The sequence below is a fragment of the Megalobrama amblycephala genome, linkage group LG6 (assembly GCF_018812025.1).
Source record: "Megalobrama amblycephala isolate DHTTF-2021 linkage group LG6, ASM1881202v1, whole genome shotgun sequence".
NCBI classification, from domain to species: Eukaryota; Metazoa; Chordata; class Actinopteri; order Cypriniformes; family Xenocyprididae; genus Megalobrama; species Megalobrama amblycephala.
In genome coordinates, this window is record NC_063049.1 from 8,546,059 (window position 1) to 8,568,327 (window position 22,269).

At 35.8% G+C, this 22,269-nt stretch overlaps 3 protein-coding genes across 7 annotated transcripts; all 3 read left to right on the top strand.

The window, feature by feature from the left end:
* Positions 1-1,754: 1,754 nt before the first annotated feature.
* Positions 1,755-10,429, top strand: LOC125269826 (homeobox protein Hox-D12a-like). Of its 5 annotated transcripts, XM_048192827.1 has the most exons (5): positions 1,755-2,545; positions 2,659-2,781; positions 2,972-3,032; positions 4,117-4,269; positions 4,855-5,760. In XM_048192827.1, exons 1-5 carry the CDS (start codon positions 2,513-2,515, stop codon positions 5,082-5,084), a joined length of 600 nt encoding a protein of 199 aa, XP_048048784.1. In that variant the 5' UTR covers positions 1,755-2,512; the 3' UTR covers positions 5,085-5,760. The 5 variants fall into 5 exon arrangements, with proteins under 5 accessions (XP_048048784.1, XP_048048782.1, XP_048048779.1 ...); XM_048192825.1 differs by lacking the exons at positions 1,755-2,545; positions 2,972-3,032; positions 4,117-4,269; positions 4,855-5,760 and adding exons at positions 8,794-9,220; positions 9,566-9,588; positions 9,682-10,429 and having other exon boundaries at positions 2,552-2,781; XM_048192826.1 differs by lacking the exon at positions 1,755-2,545 and having other exon boundaries at positions 2,562-2,781.
* A 1,755-nt stretch (positions 10,430-12,184) lies between these two features.
* On the top strand, positions 12,185-15,502 carry hoxd11a (homeobox D11a). The gene is made up of 2 exons (XM_048192828.1): positions 12,185-14,013; positions 14,781-15,502. Exons 1-2 carry the CDS (start codon positions 13,422-13,424, stop codon positions 15,008-15,010), a joined length of 822 nt encoding a protein of 273 aa, XP_048048785.1. The 5' UTR covers positions 12,185-13,421; the 3' UTR covers positions 15,011-15,502.
* Positions 15,503-18,945: 3,443 nt separating this feature from the next.
* hoxd10a (homeobox D10a) lies at positions 18,946-21,728 on the top strand. Its single transcript, XM_048192831.1, has 2 exons — positions 18,946-20,106; positions 20,859-21,728. Exons 1-2 carry the CDS (start codon positions 19,386-19,388, stop codon positions 21,131-21,133), a joined length of 996 nt encoding a protein of 331 aa, XP_048048788.1. The 5' UTR covers positions 18,946-19,385; the 3' UTR covers positions 21,134-21,728.
* Positions 21,729-22,269: the final 541 nt, after the last annotated feature.

The window sequence follows — 22,269 nt, forward strand, 5'->3', positions numbered from 1 at the left end:
ATAAAAAAAGAAATCAAAAGAAATCAAACAGCTGTTTGAGAGGCGGCTTTATGTGTGCCCACAGGATAATTATTCTCCTGATTTTTGTTTTTACTCTCAGTGTCACTTTCACTGAAAATGAAAATAATTAAAATCCTAAAATAATATTAAAAAGGTGAAAACATATGTTTTAATGTGCATATGCTTAAACACTTGTGTTGATGGGGGAGGAGTCAATTGACAGTTCGCAAAGACCTGCCCCTTTAGTTACTGTTGCTATGTCCGACAAGCCATGCCACACATCATGTTCTCACACAGTGGAAAAAAAACATCGCGGAGCAAAGAAGACACTGACAACATGTCGACAGACAAGACAGAGCAGGTTACTTTTGATATGAAACAAAGTCTCAAATTTTGTTATTTTTGAAGAAATTTAAACAATAAATACCGTTTTGTGGCTTTTTAAAGGTGGTTTATGTAAGAATGACAACTAGTGGTTGAAATGGGTACTGCAGTCCAAATTTAAAATATTGTTTGCCCCGCCCCTCCTCCTCACTCGACCCTCACGCGGTTTGCCAGTTTGAAGACAGGAGAGAGCTCAATTGACATTGGAAGGCGAGGAGATACACTCTAAGATAATTAGTTGATTTATTTATTTATGATGAGTTGATATCGCATTTTAATATGCTCACGTTCATGGAGATTTTTAAATGGCATTTTAGGTCGGGTAGAATCTGCGATCTCTGACCCAGTTTGTCCGCTGGCTTCAGATGGCTGCAATTCGCTGCATGTGTTTTCCGCCAACTGGCAACCCGGGGTGGCAAAATACTATCGGGTAAATTGGCAACACAGACCTTTGCAAATTTCAAAGTAAAATAAGGGGCTGTAGCAATGGTTTTCAGAGAAACGCGTATGCGAACTCAGCATGTTTAATATATATCTGCAAATATATTATGGTATTTTTATGCTTTAGTACAGTCGAAAACTTACATATACACCTTTAATGTGTCGTGACAGATTGCTGTACCGCCTCAGTTCAACCTTTCATCTAGGAACTAGTTCATTTATAGCATCAAATAAACATGAATGAACATCATAAGGAATGTTGTTTCAATCGCGGAAAGACGTCAGTACATACAATTGTTCAAGTTCAAGTCTACCTACCTTAATCTGCTAACTCTCCTGACTACTTTGTCCGACAAAATGGCGAATTCGGCGTTATGATTGCTTAGATCGCCTGTCAATCAAACTCCTGGTGAAGGTTCCATTAGGAAGCTGTACAGCGATCATAATGGAGCGCTATTTAATAAAAAAACAACAACAAAAAACAAACAAACAAACAAACAAACAAAAAACACGCGGACTCATCTCAGACTCTGAATAGCTCAGAAGATAACGAAGAGACGTAACTGTCGTCCACTTGAAATTTGCTAAGTATCTAGTTTGGATTCATGTCAAATAATATAGTTTAAAATACATTATTTTAATATATATTCTTCTAGCCTAGTGGTGATTAAAAAGAGAAAATGTTGTTTTTGTGCGTATCATCTGCTTTTTCAAAGTTAAAAACGCGTCTCCAGACCCAGACCCTTTCCATTGTATTCCCATTTTTAAAAGTAGGCTACAAGTACGCGTTCGGTGTGAGCGGTTTGTTTAGTACACAGCAGTTTTCATTTAGCCACCCTTTATTTATCTGTTCTGCTGTGGGACTGTCGCCAGGTTTCAGTAAACCGTTGATTCAAAGATCTGTAAAGGTGAGGTGTTCAGCGAAAATTATATGTCTAAAGCCTGATTTGCTGCCGTCAAGTTTCAAAATGGGAGGGCGTTCATGTGCATTTTTACCTCGTATTTACGATAATTCTGAGAGCACGTGAAGGAACCATTTAACTTCTCTGCTAAGCCCCCCTTAGCATATAGCCTATATATCTAGCATTTGTCGTCGAGTTAGCCAGTCTTAAATGGCCCGTGCGAAGTACTTCATCTAACATGAAATTTTGGGCAAATTAAAAAACAAGCAAAAAAAAAAAAAAAAAAAAAAAAAAAAACCTGACTGACTGCCCACATAGCTACAATAAACGTAAACAGCGTAGACTGTGCACCATAAAGACAGGCAACAGGCCTTGAGAGCACTGTCATATGATCTGATTTTATGCATAGTTCAACTTTAGAGATGAACTGTCCCTGAATTAAAGAGGAAATGTAAAAATGCTTCAATAATTTCTTTATGCCTACACCAGGATTTTGTATTGTTTTTGGGTGAAAACGTCATTCAAGCGTCAGCATTTAGCAGCATTTAGAGTGAGAAATTTTAAGTAACCCGAATATCCCACGATTTGAATTGAACGCAGCCATCGCAGAGTAACTTCGCATTGTGAAAGATATGTTCCATCGTTCTTTTACAGCTAGCTTTACTGCTGTGGTATGTCAACAAACTACAGGCTTCTTGTGAGGGCACTACAGAAAAAAACCGCAGGTTGTCTGGTTTCCCTTCCGGCTCTAATTGTGCTTTTGAGCGGCTCACAGGTGTTTCACAATGGGGCTCTCACACAAAATCCCAAAAGCAATGGTAAGCTCAAGTAAGTCGTAGAAGCAATAATAGGTCTATGAGTGTTCTCTAGGAATTGAATGCTCAAGTACAGGGCAACCACAAAATTACATTTACACGTAATACTTTTGCAGTTTGGGAAACGAAATAAACTTGTTGGCGTGCATGGAAATCAGTGTTGTACAGCACACTCGACGTCTTCCTCACTGACACTCAAGGGTGTTCCACAAAGTTACAAAGTTATCCTTACCCTGCAGGTATGAAAATGCTAATAATTTGCAGTGTTTTGCCCATTTCTCTCTCTCTCTCTCTCTTTTTCTATTTTTTTTTTTTTTTTTTTTTGAAATATAAATGACTGACATATCCTTAATGACTTTGACATGGCAGTTTACTCCTAAAAAGGACCAGTAAAAAATAAAAGTGGCACATCTTACTTCTTTTCTACAGAGCCACCTAGTGATTAAAAGATATTACAGCAGATTGCCTATCACGCGTATCGCTAAGATCAGTAAGTTTTTTTTTTTTTTTTTTAAGAAATACTCTTATTCAGCGAAGAAACATTAAATTGATCAAGTAAAGACATTTAATGTCTACTCCAAATAAACACTGTTCTTTTGAATTTTCTATCTATCAAAGAAACCAAAAGAAAATGTATTATGGTTTCCAAACAAACAAACAAAAACAAATAAATAAATAAAAAATAAAGCAGCTCAACTGTTTCAACATTGATGATAATAATAAATGTTTCTTGAGCAGCAAATCACTGTAAAAAATATTTTCATGATTTGTTATCAAAACATTTTTTCTTAAGTCAAATCAACTTAAATAATTAATCAGGTTCAGATAACATAATATTTTGAGTTTCTGTTGAATCACCGCCTTTGTACTAACTCAAATTATAAATTAAAAAGTTAAAAAGTTATCTAAATCCTTAAACCAGGCTTACTCATAGACAACTGTAAACTACATTGTGGTGTAGTCCAAGTTCATCTTAACTATTTGCATGTCACATGGTGACAACTATCCAATCAGGTACTAGTTATCTGACCTATGTAATTTGTCCGGAAAATAAACATAAAAGCTTAAGTGTCAACGGAGATTGTTCTCCGCTAACAGTTTCCTTGGGTTTGAATACATAACAGACGATGAGTTAAATTACAAACCATAAAGCCTACACGGTCTGCAAGTAAATATGGAAGTACTAGGGGGATTAGATGAGGAGTTCAGAAGTTTTTACCCGTCTGCCTTCGGGGCGCACTCAAGCCGGTCTCCGTCAGGAACTCCCGTGTTCTCTTCAGCGGAACGGCCGACTTCTATAAACTCCGAGTCTCTGAATCCTTACGTTTCTTTTCCAGCACATATTGGCACAAGTTCCTCAGTCACTTATGGATGTAATTTCGGAAACAGTTGTTATGGCTGCAAAGTACCACAGAACGCCGTGTTTCCGCCTAGTGTGGTGAAACAAAATGCGAGTGGACAGTATGCCAGTAAACCCGTGGATTATGCTGATGCCTCCAGCTGGTTTAAGGAGGTCGCTCTTTACCAAGGTTATTCATACTCAAGAACCCCTGCCTTTATTGATTTACCTGTAGTTCATAGAGCATTGACCGGATATCCCAGACATGAGACTTATTTGACAATGGAAGACCACCAGCCATGGGACTGGTCAAACAATTGCAGCAGTCAACTTTATTGCTCCAGAGACCAGACGCAGAGCCAGCATATCTGGAAACCATCATTAGCAGGTAGGCTTGAGTTCTGCTCTGTGAATCACTCCTCGCCTCTCTTCATTAGTTTAGTATAAAGAGCTTTTTTTCTGGACACATAAGAGGCACAAATCACGCAAAAATTCTCTGATAGAAGGATCAAGAGATTTTCTCATCGTGTGTTCATTGGCAGAGGACACCCTCGATTTAAAACTTACTCCTTATCTTTTACGGTACAAGCTAAACATTTTTGACATCACCCTATTAAATGTCAAAATCTTGTCAGTAGCAAGATAATTAAATAAACGAATCCTTAAAACCATAAGAACAGATTTAGTATGCTAATCTGAAATGAATCACGACAGAAATTAAAATGTTTCGTTTGCAGCAAAGGCGTTCTTTTATTTTTTTATTTTTATTTTTTATGTATATAATATATATTTACATGACGCTCTTAAATGCGTATCACATGCACTCCAAATCTCATTTTGGTGTTTACATTGCACGAGATTACGCAAGCGTAGGTTGCAACGACGTTAAGGTAAATTGCGATGTTACATCATTGTTAATGAAAAGGTCTTGCAACAGAAGATTGCTTGAATAAAATTATTTTTATTTCCTCAGAGGGAACAGCGGTTTCAATCTGTCAGCGCGGGAGAAAGAAACGGGTTCCTTACACAAAACTGCAGCTGGAAGAACTCGAGCGTGAATACACCAACACTAAGTTCATTACCAAGGAGAAGAGACGGCGGATCGCTTCTTCTACCAGCCTGTCTGAAAGACAAGTAACTATATGGTTTCAAAACCGTCGAGTCAAGGATAAGAAGAGACCTGAGGACCTAAAAGAATTTTAAACCTGTTAAAGATTAATTCATAAAATTGCTGATTTACATAGAGATAAGCTCTTTATTCTCTTTAGTAAGGGCTATTATTTATATCTTTAAATATTTAGATGTACTTGCAGTTCGGATGTCCAGGTTTGCTGCAAGAGTGTTGAGATGGTCAGTTCATTTCAGTAGTTTCAGATTCTTTTTTATTATTATTTAAATATTGTTAAACCATTTTTGTCATTATGTAGCAGTAGTAGCCTAAACGCTGTATTCCAGACATCTTTCCATGCTTTCAAAACTTTATATTCTCAGATTCGTTTTCTTTGAGTGCAGATTGTGTACCATAGTTGTTTATATTACCAGAGTTTTATGGGAAAATCTAGAATGTATCACTGACGTAAATAAACTATGAGGGAAAAAAAACAAAACAAAAGTTTCATGTGTAATATTTCACGGGGAAATCATTTGTTTGTCGGTGTCCTCTTTATTCCTCTAAAAGTAGAGATTGTTCTATACTGCAGATAGAATCATAATATCGTGAACAGATTGTTAATTTTAAGTAGTCTACGACCAGGTTTTTCCAGTAGCACTAAGTAAAGCAAAAGCAGCAGTCTTTCGATAATTAATTCATATTTCCTCTTGCTTTTGCATTAATAGGGGAGATATTCCTTACGAAAATTAACCATGGTTTGAATAAAACCAAAAAAAAAAAAAAAAAAAAAAAAACATGGTTCTTTCCATAACAACCACGAGCTACAAAAACCATAGTTCAACTGTGGTTTTGTTGTGGTTATACAAATGGTAATCAATATGCCAAAATACATAGTTTTACTATGACAAAACCATGGTTAATTTTCGTAAGGCATGTATTTTATTTTGTTTATTGTCATTGCAAAGTTACTTCAGCTACACTTATGAAGCATTTGTCGAAAAGCGCTTGAATTTAGTGTTCAATGGAGTACAGACCTATAATTGTTTTTTTTATAGGCCTGAGTATAACTAATGAATCTCAGTAGAGGATTGATATTCTTAATGGCATGAATTTCACAACTGTTGAGACTTGCAATTGGTGTAATTTGGACAATGTGAAATAGGCTATTATTAAGCATGATATTTAGATTCACAGTTAATTTTTTGATTGAACAGCCCACAAAATAAGATGGTTATTTTATTGATTTATTGAAAATTAATTATTGTTTGTTGTTTTTTCTTCTTCTTCTTCTTCTTCTTCTTCTTCTTCTTCTTCAAAAAAAAAAGAAAAAAAAAAAAGAGACCGTTAGCAGAAAATACAAATCACAAACTTTACTTGTTGCCTTTTAAATATAATTTCATTTTTAAAAATATCTTAATCTTCTTTTGAAACTGGGTCTTCTCAGTGACCTTGAGACACATTGTCAGACTAAACCTTGACTGCAAGATAGGTCTCATGAATAATACCACAAATTCATGAAGCTACGTCGCCATCTATCGGTCAGCATGTGTCTTGCAATAATATCATTTATAATTCAAGATTTAACCTTTGCATTGAAAAACTATAGCATTTTGAGAATTATTTCAACAGCTATGACCATTTAAAAGAGAAGATGGCGTTGTGCGTTCTGATTAAATATGTAATATAAGGTAATCTGTCACAATTGGGGCATTCACCATTTCGTCTGGTCAGAAAACACTTCCCTCGGTGGGCTGAGAAGTCTCAACACACTACTGACAATTGGTAACTGTTTTATGTTTTGCCGAACTGGTTGGCGAATTCGTACAATGGGTTTAACAACGACGGCGTTTAAACTTTTAAAGAAAATGTTTATAGTTATCTGTCATGCTGATTTCAGCTGTTAAAAACGACGCAAGTATCTGCCTGGTTATTTAGGACAAATTTTAAATGAATTAGACGTAGTCAACTATTAGACTGTGGCTTTCTAATTAAATGCACTTGGACTTGTTTTTGGTAAATCTGCGTCTGGACTTTGACCTTGAACTACTGATGGACTACCATATCCTTTTCATGTAGGCTAAACATTTTTTGGGGTTGTTTTTTAAGGAAAGGATTTGAGTTTTGTGTTGTCAACACGCAACAGAATGTGAAACAGTCTAAAGCAATCCCATTTAAAAGGTTTTCATGAATTTACTGGACTCGTAAAAAGTGGGAGGTTGTACTGTTGCCACTCTTTCCGGAAATTGCCTTTTTACAATAGTCATTTTCCCTGTACGTGCATATGTGCACTTTCTTTAAAACGTGTTTTGGATCATCTGGACAAACTTTTGAAGGTAAGATAAAATGTGACTTGCATACCCTGACCTACAATTTAAGAAACCGGCAACAAATATTATCCGACGACATCTAAGTTTAATTTCTTGCACCGATAGCTCGGCATCTCAATGTATATACAATAGACTTAAATTTTTTTCCCAAAAATATTTTTAAGCGAATTTAGATATCAGACAATCAATAACGAAGTATTAAAAAATAATTGAATTAGTAGCTAAATTGTATAATGTATCAAGGTTTAAATTTTAATCATTGCTCATAAAATATCAAAACCTTTTTCGTTTACACAAACAAATGTGTATGTGAGCTTAACGTTTACAGATGGCCTTTCAAATTTATACTTTTAAAAATTTTATACTTTTTATATGCATTATAAGCCCTATTTGGCTTTATCTCCGTGGTTAAATCACATTTATTTGTATAGCGCTTTTCACAATACATGTCGTTTCAAAGCAGCTTTACAGAAAATGTATGTTTCTACAATTCAGAGTAATCTGTTATCAGATGGGACTGTGTCAAATTAATGCCCATATGTCAGAAAAGTACAGATCTGAGATGATACAAATCATGCAGTTAACTAACATCATGTGTTATTTGAGGCAGAAACAATGATCTCATCAAAGCAGTTATTACAAGTTGTGATCATGATGATTACAATATATAGAAAATTTGGCAATTGTGTTTACAAAAGAAAACACAAACGCAGCTCTTTTCAAAGTCCGTGTATTTCATCATAATTGCAGCTTTGTAATGTATTTTTTTTTTTCATTACAAATATATGAATATGTGTGTGTGTGTGTGTGTGTGTGTGTGTGTGTGTGTGTGTGTGTGTGTTATTCCACCGCATTTTTAGACAAATTATAGCGGTCGGTTAACAATTGGATATTTATTTGTACAGCGCTTTTCTCAAAACACATTGTTTAGAAGCAGCTTTACAGGAAGTTCTACTTTAACAGAACAGTTTACTGGGTTTATAATGTATTTAAAGTTACTAATGAATAGTTTCAAACACAATTCTTTATATATGTGGTTTTAAAATAGCCATATTTCACAAAAAATAGTGAAGCATGCATTAAAGACTACCTTTGTAGCCTATAGCAAAATGCATGTTAAATAAATAGACAAGAAATTAAATGAAGGCCAAAGGGATTTCTGCAAAAGCTGTTTGTTATCTTATATGCTTTTCTTTCTGACTTTGCAGCACTACTGTCACATGGGCGTGGCTAAACATATTACTTTGCATATCACGTGATGGTGCATTAACAAATCAACAATTACCTTGCTTGTATTCTTTAGGGGTAACTAAAAACGGTTTTAAGAAGCGTTCGGGCGAGCTCGTCAGAAATGTGCGAGCACAATCTTCTTAGTTCTGGCTATGTTTCTCCACTTTTGAATTTCCACTCTCCCGACTCCCTGTACCTCCAAAACCTGCGAGGTAATGGGGTCCATCTATCTGGGCTTCCACAGATGTCCTACAGTAGAAGTGAGGTGTGCTCGCTCCCGTGGAGTTCTCCAAATTCGTGCACTACTCCGGCCCAGAGCCGCGCCTACAGTGGCTACTCTCAGCCGTTTTTTAGCAATTCAGCCGCTGTGAGCGCTAGCCTCAACACTCACAAAAAGGGCTCACTGGAGGAATCCGGGAGGTACTACTTCCAAGATGTCAGCCACAAATCAGAGGAGCCAGGTCGACCTAATGCATCTTACGCAGGAGAGCAGAGCTCTGTCAGCAACGAAGTTTCAAACTTGGAAAGGCGACAGCAGAACAGGGTTGCACAGATTGAACTGAACTCCACTGACCAGCCAGTGACCGATGGTTCAAAGCCGTCTGTCAGCTCCAACGCTCCATTCCAACCATCACTGAGCACCCAGACTGTTAGGTCAGCCTTCTCCGATGGTACGCAACTTCTTCCTTGACCCAGCCTAGATGTCATTCTCTGACCTTGATTTTAAGTGGATTTTACTATGTAAACTTATTGTGTGAGATGTGTGCTTTGTTTAGTTATAGACAAGCCATTTCAGCCATTTGAATTTTCCACTCTTAATTTTTCAGAACTAGTTTGTTTTCAGACATATTTTAAATGACACTGTCTCATTCCACATGCTCCACGATATAGCATTTTAAATGGGTCATCATTGTTGTCGTTGTCTTTAACGTCTTTAGATGCAGATATTGATTCAGTGACATGACAAAATGTTGATGAAAGTACTCTTTGTTTTGTTTTGTTTTTCTCCTCCCCAGGACTACCGTGGTGTCCCACACAGGTGAGATCAAGAAAAAAGAGAAAACCTTACACGAAGCCACAGTTAGCCGAACTGGAGCACGAATTTATGATAAATGAATTTATAAACCGACAGAAACGAAAGGAGCTTTCGGACAGATTGGAACTGAGTGATCAGCAAGTGAAAATCTGGTTTCAGAATCGCAGGATGAAGAAAAAAAGACTTATGATGCGCGACCATACCTTCACTATTTACTAAGATTGTTTTTGTTTTTTTTTCTCAACAATTTAAGGGTTTGTTTTCAGGTGGTGACATCATTCATACAAGAGACTTTTTTTGAATGTCCACCAAACTAAGCTATCTGGAAACTTTCTCCCGAACACCCATGAAATGTAATTTAATATGCAAGCTGAATATTTTGTAATTGGTATTTATTAGGCATATTGTGTCGCTGCATTATGTATGTGTCTGGTGTATGTTTTTGGTGGAAAAACGAGAATTCCAAAGTTTAATGCTAGCTTGCTATAAGAATAATGCTTTGTAGTTTAGAACAGCAGCAAATTTAGAGTAGGCACGTGTATATTGGATTCATGATATACATTCTGGCATAATTTAAAACTACACTGGGCAGCTAACATCTAACTGGGAGTCATTACATTTTCAGATGTTGTAATCATTTTGAGAGAACCTAATTTGTATCTTGCGATCTGAAAACGTACTTTTTTTCTTTTTGCGTTTTTAATCAAAAGTGTTATGTGTAATATTTATTAAGTGTTCTGTAAATTCTGCATTATATTAAACTTCTGCATTCTTGTGCAATATTTGTCTGTTTTAATTCAGTGGGTGATTCTAAAATGCGCTAATAAAGTCCAAGCTCAAGTTCGATCTTTCTTCTGTGAATCTCTATTATTTTATATTTTCTTAATTATTTATGATCGAATTAAACTCGGAATTTGAATAGAAAACTAAGTGCTGTAACTGTTTATGCATTAAAAGGGAAACATTCATTTTAACAGTATGTTTACAGAAACCTAGCGTAGACTTGACACAATGTAAAATATTAATTTAGCTCTTTTTATGTTTCCTTTAAGAAATAAGGAAATTGCGGCTAAATGTTCGTATTTCTACAAATGAACTTGTTGATTATCCATTGGGATCAATTGAAAAGAGAGTATACGGAACAGGTAAAGAGGTATAATGATAATGTTTAGTTGCATGTGCATATTCAAAACTCGTCTATACGAAAAAATTGCCAATATTTTAATACCAGCATGACAACCCTTGTGACACAAGGATATATTGATAATCCCATGTATTATAGGCTTTGTAATTCCACCTTTTTAATGCACAGATTCTACCACAATATGTTTTCCATATACACGTTCTATTTATCTACACCTATAGCAGGCTATATTTGCATGTTTACCAATATTGGTAAACATGCAAATATAGCCTACTATAGGTGTGAAAAAGCCTACATGTAAATTTTGATTAATAATTTAAGAGTAGTTTGACAAAAAAGTAAATAAAACCATATAAATAAATATTTATTTATATAAGGCCTATATTTACCTAGCATTTTCTTTACTCTCTGCAGACTAAACTCATGATTAAATGCATGGTTCCACAGCACTTTACACTTCCACCAAATGTGTATTAGTATTTTCATTATATCAAGTATTATCATTATTTTAATTTAAAATAAATATTTTCTACCAATGAATGAATGAATGATTGAATCAATCAATCAATAATATAAAGGTAAGTTTGGTTAAGTTATGTATCTTGATCATTCCTTTAAAGGTGATCAGTTAAAAGACTGAAGAAACAAGAAACATGCGGAGTGTAATTTTCTTAAGCGTTCTGCCAGACGTGCTGCGGCCTCTGGAGAAACTGGGGGCGCCAATACAAAGTTAAGGTCAAGTTAGTGGCTTTCTTGCACTGACTTTCTTTCCACGAAGAATACTTTGCACATTTTAAATACAAATAAAAAGTTTGCAAGAAGCAATTTTGTAGCTCTCGTATAAGGCTAAACGCGTGGCATAAATTTTTTGATGCGCTAACACTTAATACATTTAACAAAGTTTTCTTCATATTATTGCGAAGATTGTTTTATTTGTTGTTAAAAAAAATCTTTGAACATCGACTGGTAAACAGATTCATATTTTGTTGGGCTCTAATACTTTTGGTTCTACACAGAACAAAGAAGCAACAAATGAAAAGGTCTCAAGTAGCATGGATCGCACAAGATTAAGAAAGCCCTCTCTTCGCGATATAGCTAACTTTCTATTTGCGAAAATGACATTTTAAATCTATGAAAATTAAATAAGATGTTTCTTGTGGAATGGTAGCGCGCACATTTAATTTCTCATTTTGAATCCACAAGCTGTGCTTAAATGAACCAAAAATAACATTATGGTCACCAGATTTAAAACGTAAATGCTACCAAACATGTTACCAGATTTTGAAAAAATAAAATAAAACAGATTTAAAATACACCAGGCTGAGCAAAAATTAATTAAGAACTCTGGTTGTTTATTTGTTTTTATAAGCTTAACAACGCAGTTTTGTTTCTCATAGAATCTATGAGAAATGTAGATATCTGGAGAAAAATAAAACTGTATATTTGTAGATTTCATCTCTCGGTGGGAATATGGCAGTCACTTTTTACCTCCACCCAGGACACTACACCACAGCACATCCTTTTGTCTGTGCAATAAAGTGATTTGGCTGACGGTTATTGGTGATTGCCGGCTGCATCGTCTCAGACTACAGACGTTCAAAGCCAGAACAGTTGTTTTGTACTTGGCAGTGTGAATCGGTGCATCTCTTCCTTTCGGTAACTATATGTCGAAGAATTTTATTTAAATCTTTAAGCTTTACTACTGGAATACATAATTGGACTAAATCTTTACTTCAGGCTAAAACAGAAAGGTACAGTTCTAAATGTTATTACCCTTTTTATACATTGCCCTTTGTCGTTTTTGGAAATGCCTTCTTGTACAATGTTTACATTGTGACTAAATTTGTACTTTCAGTGTAGAATAAACAGAAAATCTGTTTTCGCTGACATCACAACAGATATTTGGTGAACTGCTTTACGTTTCGGTGTCATCTTCCAGATCTTTTTTCTCCACTTATTTTCCTTTTTCCTTTCTCTTTTTCATTATTTTCTGTGGCATGTATCTAGTCTAAGGTATAACATAATTTTGTTCTATAATTTCAGGAAAATAGCACAGGTTTAGAAAAGAGATGCAACAATCCTGATATATAAAACACATGCGTATAAAACGTGTTTAAAAATGTATCGTGCATTTTCATCTTAAGTCTTGCAAATCTCAATAATTTCTGGATATAGAAAGAGAGTCTAAAAACATTGCAGTTTGCTTCAATAGTCAGTTTTTTTTTTCGGCCGTGAGAGTAACTGGTTGGGAAACCTACTTTTAAAAAAAAACAATTAAGTAATAATACAACTTAATGTGTTACTTTTGAAATAACGTTGTGATGAAGTTCCTTTACTTAACTTTTATTTTAAACAACGTTTGACTTTGTATTTCTGTGATTGTTTACTAATGCCTTGTAATACACAAGGGGGAATCAACATGGGAGTTTCAAAAAATGTAGGCAACCAATGACCTGCCTCAAGCGGTTACCTATGAGTCGCTCACTTAATGACTGATATTGATATATGGTAATTTTTTTACCGGATCACATGACACAATTACCTCAAGAATCGATCAAGATGAATTGCACGTCAGCGTACGTTTCCGATTTTTTCTTCCTCACTAGTCCTATCCACACGCATATGGTGCAATAGATGGGCAAAGTTTAACAGTCAAGCTGACGGTTTTTCCTCTCCAAGGCTAAAGCGAGCAATGACCGACTACGATGATCGCAACAACTGTGCATCTAATATGTATTTACCGTACTATGTTCCAGATTTCTCGTCAGTCTCATCGTTTTTACCGCAAACAACGTCGTGTCAAGTAAATTTTCCCTATTCTTCGAACATAGCGCAAGTCCAACCTGTTCGTGAAGTGACTTTCAGGGACTATGGACTGGATCATCCGAGCAAATGGCATTACAGGGGCAATTACGCTTCGTACTATTCAACGGAGGAGATAATGCACCGAGATCTCCTACAGTCAACAAACAGAGCGGAAATTATTTTTAAAAACGATTCCGTGTATAGCCATCACGGTGGTACTAACTCCTCGTGCAATTTCTTCACCAACGTCGGCCGAAATGGGGTACTTCCACAAGGATTTGATCAGTTTTTTGAGACTGCTAACTCCGAGAAGACCAACCCTGAGCAGTCCGAACAAAAGCCAGATACAAGTGTCCCCGGAGATGCTGCATGTAATGTGTCTTCAGATAGCGCGGAGCAGACCAAACAAGACCCTACAGAAACCATGGAGGAGGAATCCTCAATATCAACCTGCGATGAAGAGAAGAACAACGGCTCAAGTAGGTTCACGCGTTTAACTGCGGTTCAGTCTACCCTATTACTTTGTCGGTTAGCTTTTATGCGCCCCTTTATAAGCATGCAAAAGTTTTTATATAGCTTGTAAGATTCTGTTTGCAGTCGTAAAAATATTTACTATGGGGAAGGCGTTTTCGTCGGATTATATATAGCCTATGTGTGTGTGTGTGTGTATATATATATATATATATATATATATATATATATATATATATATATATACACACACACACTCACACACACAAAACATTATGAACTGTTGTAAAGACTGAAATGATCGTCGCGATGCGAATCGAGAGACTTTCTCAGACAGAAAGCCTATCTTATTTTAGAAATCTTTAGCCTGTTGCTTGTTTTAATGTAATGCAACATTATTACAAAAGATTTGAACTTAAAAGCCAAACAAATCGAATTGAAAATACACCTACATGGTTACTCACGTGCGCGTGCGTGCGTTTGGACGTGAAGTGTGTGTGCGTGCACTTGTGGGCCGTTTGCGTGCATGTGTATATTTCATGTAGCAGTGTTTGTGTCGTTTAATTGCTTATGTATACATACTTTCGTTTCTCTGAGTGTTTTGCCTGTGTACTATGTGTATAGTGTAGATTAACTATACAATTAAAAGTGTCGGATGGACTCGAACTTTTAATTCCATCTGCAGAAACATCTGCAATTGTATTGCAACTGAGTTAGAGTTCTAATTCATTGTGATATAATCAAGTTGCGTTTTTTTTTTTGTTTTTTTTTGTAGGTGCAAAGTCCAGAAAAAAGAGATGCCCATATTCGAAATACCAGATCCGAGAACTTGAACGAGAATTCTTTTTCAATGTGTACATAAACAAAGAGAAACGTCTGCAGTTGTCAAGAATGCTCAGTCTTACAGATCGACAAGTGAAGATTTGGTTCCAGAACCGAAGGATGAAAGAGAAAAAGTTGAACCGAGATCGTCTCCAGTATTTCACTGGAAACCCATTGTTCTGAAAGTAATGATACTGGCCGCTTCGGGAGACGATGGCTATTCTATTATGTCATGATTGTGGGACATCATCCATTCGTGGGACACATGACTTATTTTCACGTCAACTCTGTATTTTACTATGCAAAATACCTGCTATCAAAAATGAATTTTATCCGCAATTAAAATTCTGCACAAATTATCTACAACAATGTAGCCTATCCGCAATGAGGGAAATTATCAGTTATCAGGAACATGGGTACCTCGACAATCTCTTCATACTCTGTGTTAATGCCATTAAAATGCAGTAGCTTTGTATTTGTATTTATTTATTGCATTGTTCATCGAAATACATTGAACAATACAACACTTGCGTAAGCAACAAATACGTTTGGTTACATCAAATCAATACGTAATTACATTGAGGTAGAACTGTGTATGCATTTATTCGTTTGAAGCATGTAATGTATCTATGTATTAAATAAAAATACAGCAAGTTATTTGCAAATTTTTATTAATTGCTGTGACGCGTCTTGTCTGTATGGTAGAGCGCGTATAAGTGAGCAACAGAATTTATTATTTCACGTTCATTTATTTTTATTAAATAACACTATTTCACAGAGTTGTATTTCAAAATTTTAGGCCTAATTATTTTCTCAGACAAATGTTGTTTTCGATTATCACAGAGGAAGAAGGAAAGTGAGATGGAGAGAGAACCATTTCCAATGGTAACTTTTATAGGTCTTTGACTAATTCCTTTCCTTGTATGTTGTTTTACACTAAGGCTATTTACTAAACCTTGAACAGTCTAGACAGTACAATAAACTCTGGGCAGTAAATTAAATTGGGGCTATTGGACCCTCTATCTACTTCAACTGTGACTTTGCCCTGAAACACAAAGGGTGCAGATGTTGTTGTTTTTTTCTGTCTAGAAAGATGCGAACTGAGTATGTGAACAGAAGTGAAAATCTAATAATAAGTGTTATGTTACAAAATAGGCCTTTATTCCTCGAATTGAATTGCTATGCATTGAACATCACCCCATTTCTACAAGCTTATTTGGCTGTTTACGTAAACTGTAGCACGTGAACACTTACAGTATCCGGCTTGAGCACACTGGTTTACAAAGTTAGATCAACAACTTTAAAATGTCGAATTAAATATTGTATTTGAACTTCTGTAATGTCAAGGTCATTACCCTTAACCTTTTTGAATAGGTAAAGGTGCCTTTTTGCGGTTCTCTTTGAAAAACTACGCCCTCTCAGAGCCGCCGCAGTGCAGCACGTCCCAATATGGCGGCTGCATCCCCTCACTCCCACTGGAAACACACTGATCTGCCTTCAAAGGCCTCCATACTGTTACCTCGTACTGGGCTAGGTAAAATAAAAAGGCAACTCCACATAGACGCCGTTTAGCCTGGTGAAATGCTGTGTAAAATAAAACCATATAATACAACCATATCAAATCCTCCTTAATGTTTTTCTCCGACAAAGTGAATATAGACAAGGACAACAATGCAGTAATAGGCCTATAATCTGCACTGTCTTCTTAAGATTATGCTTAATTATACCAAAAAACCTTCCAAAAGTATGTTGGTGCAGAAATTAATTGTCATCTTATCAATAGAGATACTATAAAGAAGCGGCTACCTCTGTGGACTTAGAATATGCTGGTAATGCAAACCTGATTTTAGCAGTGCAGGCAAACGCAGAATCTTACAAGCTCATTTTGTTTCCTAAATCTTTCAGCCTTATGTACAGTATATCCCGTATTTTTGTTTATTGTACAATTACAATTTACCACAGTATTGCTGTGTGTTTTACAACACACTGCCAGTAATAATAAGGAATCTTAATATAGACAGACCCTTTGTTTGTTTACATTTTGTTGATGCTGCTTGAAGCCACGAGAGGGCGAACTTACAGCAGTGATCGGACCTGGTGCTGTATGTAATCCAAGTGTAGTTGTCCTCAAAAACAATGACTATGATCTTGAGCGGAGATCTAATCTAATTGTTTTCAACCCCGTTTACGGTTAATGGCGGTATGTTATTATAGCTGTTCACTCTTCTCAATTAGATTAAGAAGATTAACTCTGTTGCATTGTATTTTTAAATAACCTGAAACCCCGGAAAATATATTTTAGTCGCGTACGGAGGATATCTTTCTCTGCATAGTTGGGGAGACAATTTCAGTAAACATTTTCTACCTAGACTCAGAGCTCAGCGGGCTTTTTACAGACGGAAACGTCCCCCTCGATAAAGAGATCATACATCAACAGAGCCACCACCACCATTATCATTATTATTGTAGTTATTATTATTTTTTGCCGTTTTAGTTGTTGTCCTTAATTTATCAATCGTATTACGACCCATGCAGACAGATTTTGTAAGCAATTGAACATATTTGAGCTTTATTATATATTGTATACCTTAAACAGTTCGCTGGAAGACGATAGGCTTGTGTGTACAATAATACTAATAATAATAATAATAATAATAATAAAAAGTAGAATAAAAAATATTTCTAATATCTCCAATGATACATGGATTATAACAGTAGCTGCAGTCTTATTTAGGAAATGTATTAAACTGTGCACGTATCTACATCCTCTTACCGTAGATCTATTTTTATTTTATTGTTTTAATTTATTTATTACACATAAAAGTGAATCAACAAATTAAATAACCACAATCTCTGTAATTAGAGATGTAATTATAGAGCAAATGCATTTGCATATAATTTTATAACCCAGATACATGCATTTGCACATCACAGTTTAATAATTTGACGTCTGATCATAAACACTTCCTAATATGATATTTGTGTTTATTTATGTTTTCTGATGTTAGTTCTGATTTATTTATTTTTTATTTTTTATTTATCTGGAAGAGGCATTTTCCTGGTAGGAAACCCACTGATTTAGCACGTACATTTGTCCCTTTTTTTTGTCTTTATGCTTTATCAGAATTTTGTAAAGAAACCGTGCGCCATTTTGTTTACCTAAAATAAAGATTTCTATAAACAAGTTCATTACTCCTTATAGCTAATTTGATATTTTAGTATTTTATGTAGATACCAATATTATTGGTTTGTGTATATACACCTATAATAACAAGCACATTTCCAATAATTAATTCAACGGCATGTGAAGATTTAATTCCTCGTGTGTATTTTGATTGTATCCGGTTCTAAAGCTGAGATAATATAATATCCTTTAAAAATGCTGTTAAATTCTACAAACGTACTTGCATATTTAGTTATAGCGAATCTTATACTCTACATGTTTTCCCCCCAATAATTTTACAATGATGCATAGGCCAACATGTTATTGCTGAGTGAAGATGCATGTATTTTTAAAAGCCAATGTGTAAATGCGTTTATAACGCTGTAGGCCTTTTTTTTTTTTACAAGACAACTATCATAAGAACTGATAAACATAAAACTCCACAAAGAACTGAAAGAAAGAACTGCATTAATTACATAAAACAGAAAAGCCTTTTAAACCGTTGACTTGCGATATATCTTTCGATAAAATACGAATATCTCACATCTTTATAATGATAATGTAAATAATATCGTGATAAAATACACAGACTGGCTTTGATTTAACAAGTAGGCCTACAAGGTTTTTAATTAAGGTTTATTTAATTTAGAAAATAACACCAAACAACAAACAAGGTATTACATCAATTATTACATAGTAATAACATTTGAATTTATTTTGCGTCCACAAAAATGTATATCTAGAGAACAGGCAAAATCATGTGTGTCGATCAAAACAGTTGATGATAAAAACAAACATAGAAAGGATGAATCACAATTTTGTTTTTCACCCTTAATCGAGTATGCAGTCAGCGGTGTTTAGGCCCACATCCGCTGGCTCATTTTGTTCTGCATAGTCCTCTGAATTTAGCCTCGTGAACTACAAGAAATTCCTTCTGCAGTATCTTCAGACATTTCCTATCTTGACCTTGAATTGGAATTTAAAGGTACACAAAATAGACTAAATGCTACAATTTATTTCCCTTCATGCTCTTTGTTTAACAGCAGGCCTATATATGAGTCAAAGTCTTAATTTTATGTTATCTTGAAATGGGTCTAAGAACGTTATTTAGACAGTCTTGAAACCAATTTCAAGTCCTTGTTCTAGGTGTCGCTGTTGACCACATCTGAAACTTCAAATCATGTGTCAATGCGCCCACGTGACGGGGAAGAGCCTGCGTCTCAAGGCCATTTTCAAATTTCATTGGTGAGAGTGTCATGTGGTTGCAGAGAGACTCGCTGGGTTATACAGGGATTGTTTTGCTAGATATGTCAGCTTACAGAGGACACTTCTCTGCTTCTTAAAAAAAAAAAAACAAAAAAAAAACAAAACAAACAAACAACAACTCTAAAAAAAATGTCCTTTCCTAACAGCTCTCCAACTGCAAACACGTTTTTGGTAGATTCCTTGATTGGGGCGTGCAGAACAGATTTTTATTCCAGCAGTAACATGTACATGCCAGCCACTGCAGAAATGGGAACCTATGGAATGCAAACCTGTGGACTCCTGCCGTCTCTTGGCAAACGGGGGGAAGTAAACCACCAAAACATGGGCATGAACGTCCACTCGTACATACCTCAAACTGATAACTGGGCAGATCCAAGCAGGTCCTGCCGATTAGAGCAACCGCTCAACCAGATGTCCACCTGCACATTTTCACACAGCATAAAAGAAGAGACTAACTGTTGTATGTACTCCGACAAGAGAGCAAAGGTCAGTTCGTCTGAGATACCCGCGTACTCCAACCTGATCCCCGAATCATGTTCCGTTGATAGTCCCGAGATTCCGGTCCCTGGATATTTTAGACTAAGTCAAACTTATGCGACGGCGAAAAACCCGGACTATGACAACGAGACGATGAGCCCAAACACCACGTTAATGCAGCTGAACAGGGTGACTCCAAAGGCGCAGTCAACGCCCTTTGTCGAGGTGGAAAAGAAGCTTCCGCTCGATCGGGACACAAGGAGCTCTTCCCCGGCGCAGAGTCCAGAGCCCAAAGTCAGCACGCTGGAGGAGAAGAATTGCTCAACTGAGGCGTCTGTCTCCAGCCCTGAATTGCCACACAGAGAAGGCAAAGGTGGGTACAATAAACGGATTAATCGCGTCTTGGTGTAATGCGAACGCTCTAGCATCATAAAACCCAATATAAAACACAAACAACCTGAAAGTCGTAATGTTTAATGGGAGTCTTTCTCAGGTTGCAGTAAAAGCCCTAACAGGAAACGGCGCTGCGAGGGCGCGTTAACATCAAATACCTTTTGTTGCAAGTGACTTGACATTCTTCTTTGGGCAATATAAGAACAGCCTTGGTGAAATGTATTTGCTTTTGATGAGTTGAGTTCTTTTCATGTATAAAATCATTCTTTGCTATTCATTTGATGCTGACTGTGTACAGTTCAATAGTCGAATCATATTTCTGGTGCAGTAGTAAGTTAAATATGAAAACTGAATACTTAAAAGTGCATTGGTTACAACATGAGGTAATTTAGCTTATAAAAAAATGCAAGGTCCTGTGTTGACTAAATGTAAACAACAGGGACAAAACATTACAATTAATCCAATAAAATCACATTGTAGAGATATAGTCAACACTTGAATATCTACTAGTAAAGTTAGGTGGGAGTCTTTGTGTGCTGATAGACCAAACGAGGCCACATTGACATAGGTATTTGACTTACTTCTAATGATCTTTATGTGTATTGGTTTAATTATGACAGCCGTTTTAGCAAACATATGCAGTGTTTTTTTTTTTATTTTCATGTACAAAGAGAGCGTGTCCTATTTTCCCTGTTTGTTTTTGGCTGATGCTGTTGTCTTTTTGCTTTGCAGAATCCAAAAACGACACACCGACGAGCAACTGGTTGACCGCGAAGAGTGGAAGGAAAAAAAGATGTCCATACACAAAACACCAGACCTTGGAATTAGAAAAAGAATTTTTATTCAACATGTACCTGACTCGGGAGCGCCGTCTAGAGATAAGCAAAAGCGTCAACCTCACTGACAGACAAGTGAAAATCTGGTTCCAAAACCGCAGGATGAAACTTAAGAAGATGAGCAGAGAAAATCGTATCCGTGAACTTACGTCCAATCTCACTTTTTCGTGAGCATGCAAACAAGAGCAGATCAAAGACTTACCCCCTCATTTCGGTCAGTCTGTGTTCTCCTGTATAATGATGACATGAGGGCAGTGTGCATTGTTTTGGCTACTTTCACGTTCCAATGTTGTGATCGTTGCTAAATCCTTGTCATTTGTTGCTACATCTTTGATCGCATTTGAAATGTGAAGCCTTGTGTAATTTCATATGTTTCACAGGGTATAAAAGTGGTGCAAGGTCTTAATTTATAAAAGAAGATGATAGAAACAGGCTGTACCAAGCGGTTTCATTTTAGCGGGAACAGAGCAAAAAACAGTGGCGCCAAAAATTATGACTTTGGACATGAAAGCACATTCGAAAGTGAAGATTTCCCATTCTTTCTCCAATGGAAACTTACATTTATCTGGAATAATTACGTATAAAGGTTTCTGTATAATAGATGTTTAAATATGTCTGTATCAGTGCATGTTTGTGGCATGTGGTCAGTGGACTATAATAAATTGATAATGTCATAAAAGTGTTTGGTGTCATATTTGGTACAGCGTTTCTAAACCACAGTTTAATCAAGACCATAACTCCCCCTCCCCCTCACAAACACACACACCCGGAAAGATAAATTACAAACGATAAACGATAAATAATATTTTTTTCCTCAAAGATAAATGAACACAAACTAATTTACAGGTAGGACTACATGTACATGTAGCTAATTTACACTAATTGTAAATTAGTTTGTATTTGTTCATTTATTTAGTTGAATCGTATACTGACATTTTCATACTTTTCGTGCATGGCCATATATTTTTTTACTTTTATAGGTTACTATTACTCTTGATTATCTTATAGCCTACAGTTCTGTTAATTATTAGCGTTTTAGTCCATTGTTATATAAAGACCAAAAACTATTTAAATGGTATGTTCTGATTCTAAAAAAAAAAGTGGCTTAAGGACGTCACTGACAAAAAAAAAAAAAGAAAAAAAAAGTTTCTCTAATTTCTCTATGCCCACAAAATAATTCTTAAAAAAAAAACAATCAAATCTAAAAAAAATATATATATAGTTACAAAAGAAAAGTACACCAAAAGCAGAGGTTTCCGATAACTGGTATATCTTACACGAACGCTTATAGGTGAAAATGATTTGGT

Coding starts and splice junctions, on each gene's coding strand:
- LOC125269826 (XM_048192822.1), top strand. CDS start 2,605: ATGCTCAAGTACAGGGCAACCACAAAATTACATTTACACGTAATACTT. Junction 2,782..8,793: donor AAGTTATCCTTACCCTGCAG/GTATGAAAATGC, acceptor GGGCTTCCACAG/ATGTCCTACAGTAGAAGTGA. Junction 9,221..9,565: donor TAGGTCAGCCTTCTCCGATG/GTACGCAACTTC, acceptor TCTCCTCCCCAG/GACTACCGTGGTGTCCCACA.
- hoxd10a (XM_048192831.1), top strand. CDS start 19,386: ATGTCCTTTCCTAACAGCTCTCCAACTGCAAACACGTTTTTGGTAGAT. Junction 20,107..20,858: donor GCCACACAGAGAAGGCAAAG/GTGGGTACAATA, acceptor TTTGCTTTGCAG/AATCCAAAAACGACACACCG.
- hoxd11a (XM_048192828.1), top strand. CDS start 13,422: ATGACCGACTACGATGATCGCAACAACTGTGCATCTAATATGTATTTA. Junction 14,014..14,780: donor AGAGAAGAACAACGGCTCAA/GTAGGTTCACGC, acceptor TTTTTTTTGTAG/GTGCAAAGTCCAGAAAAAAG.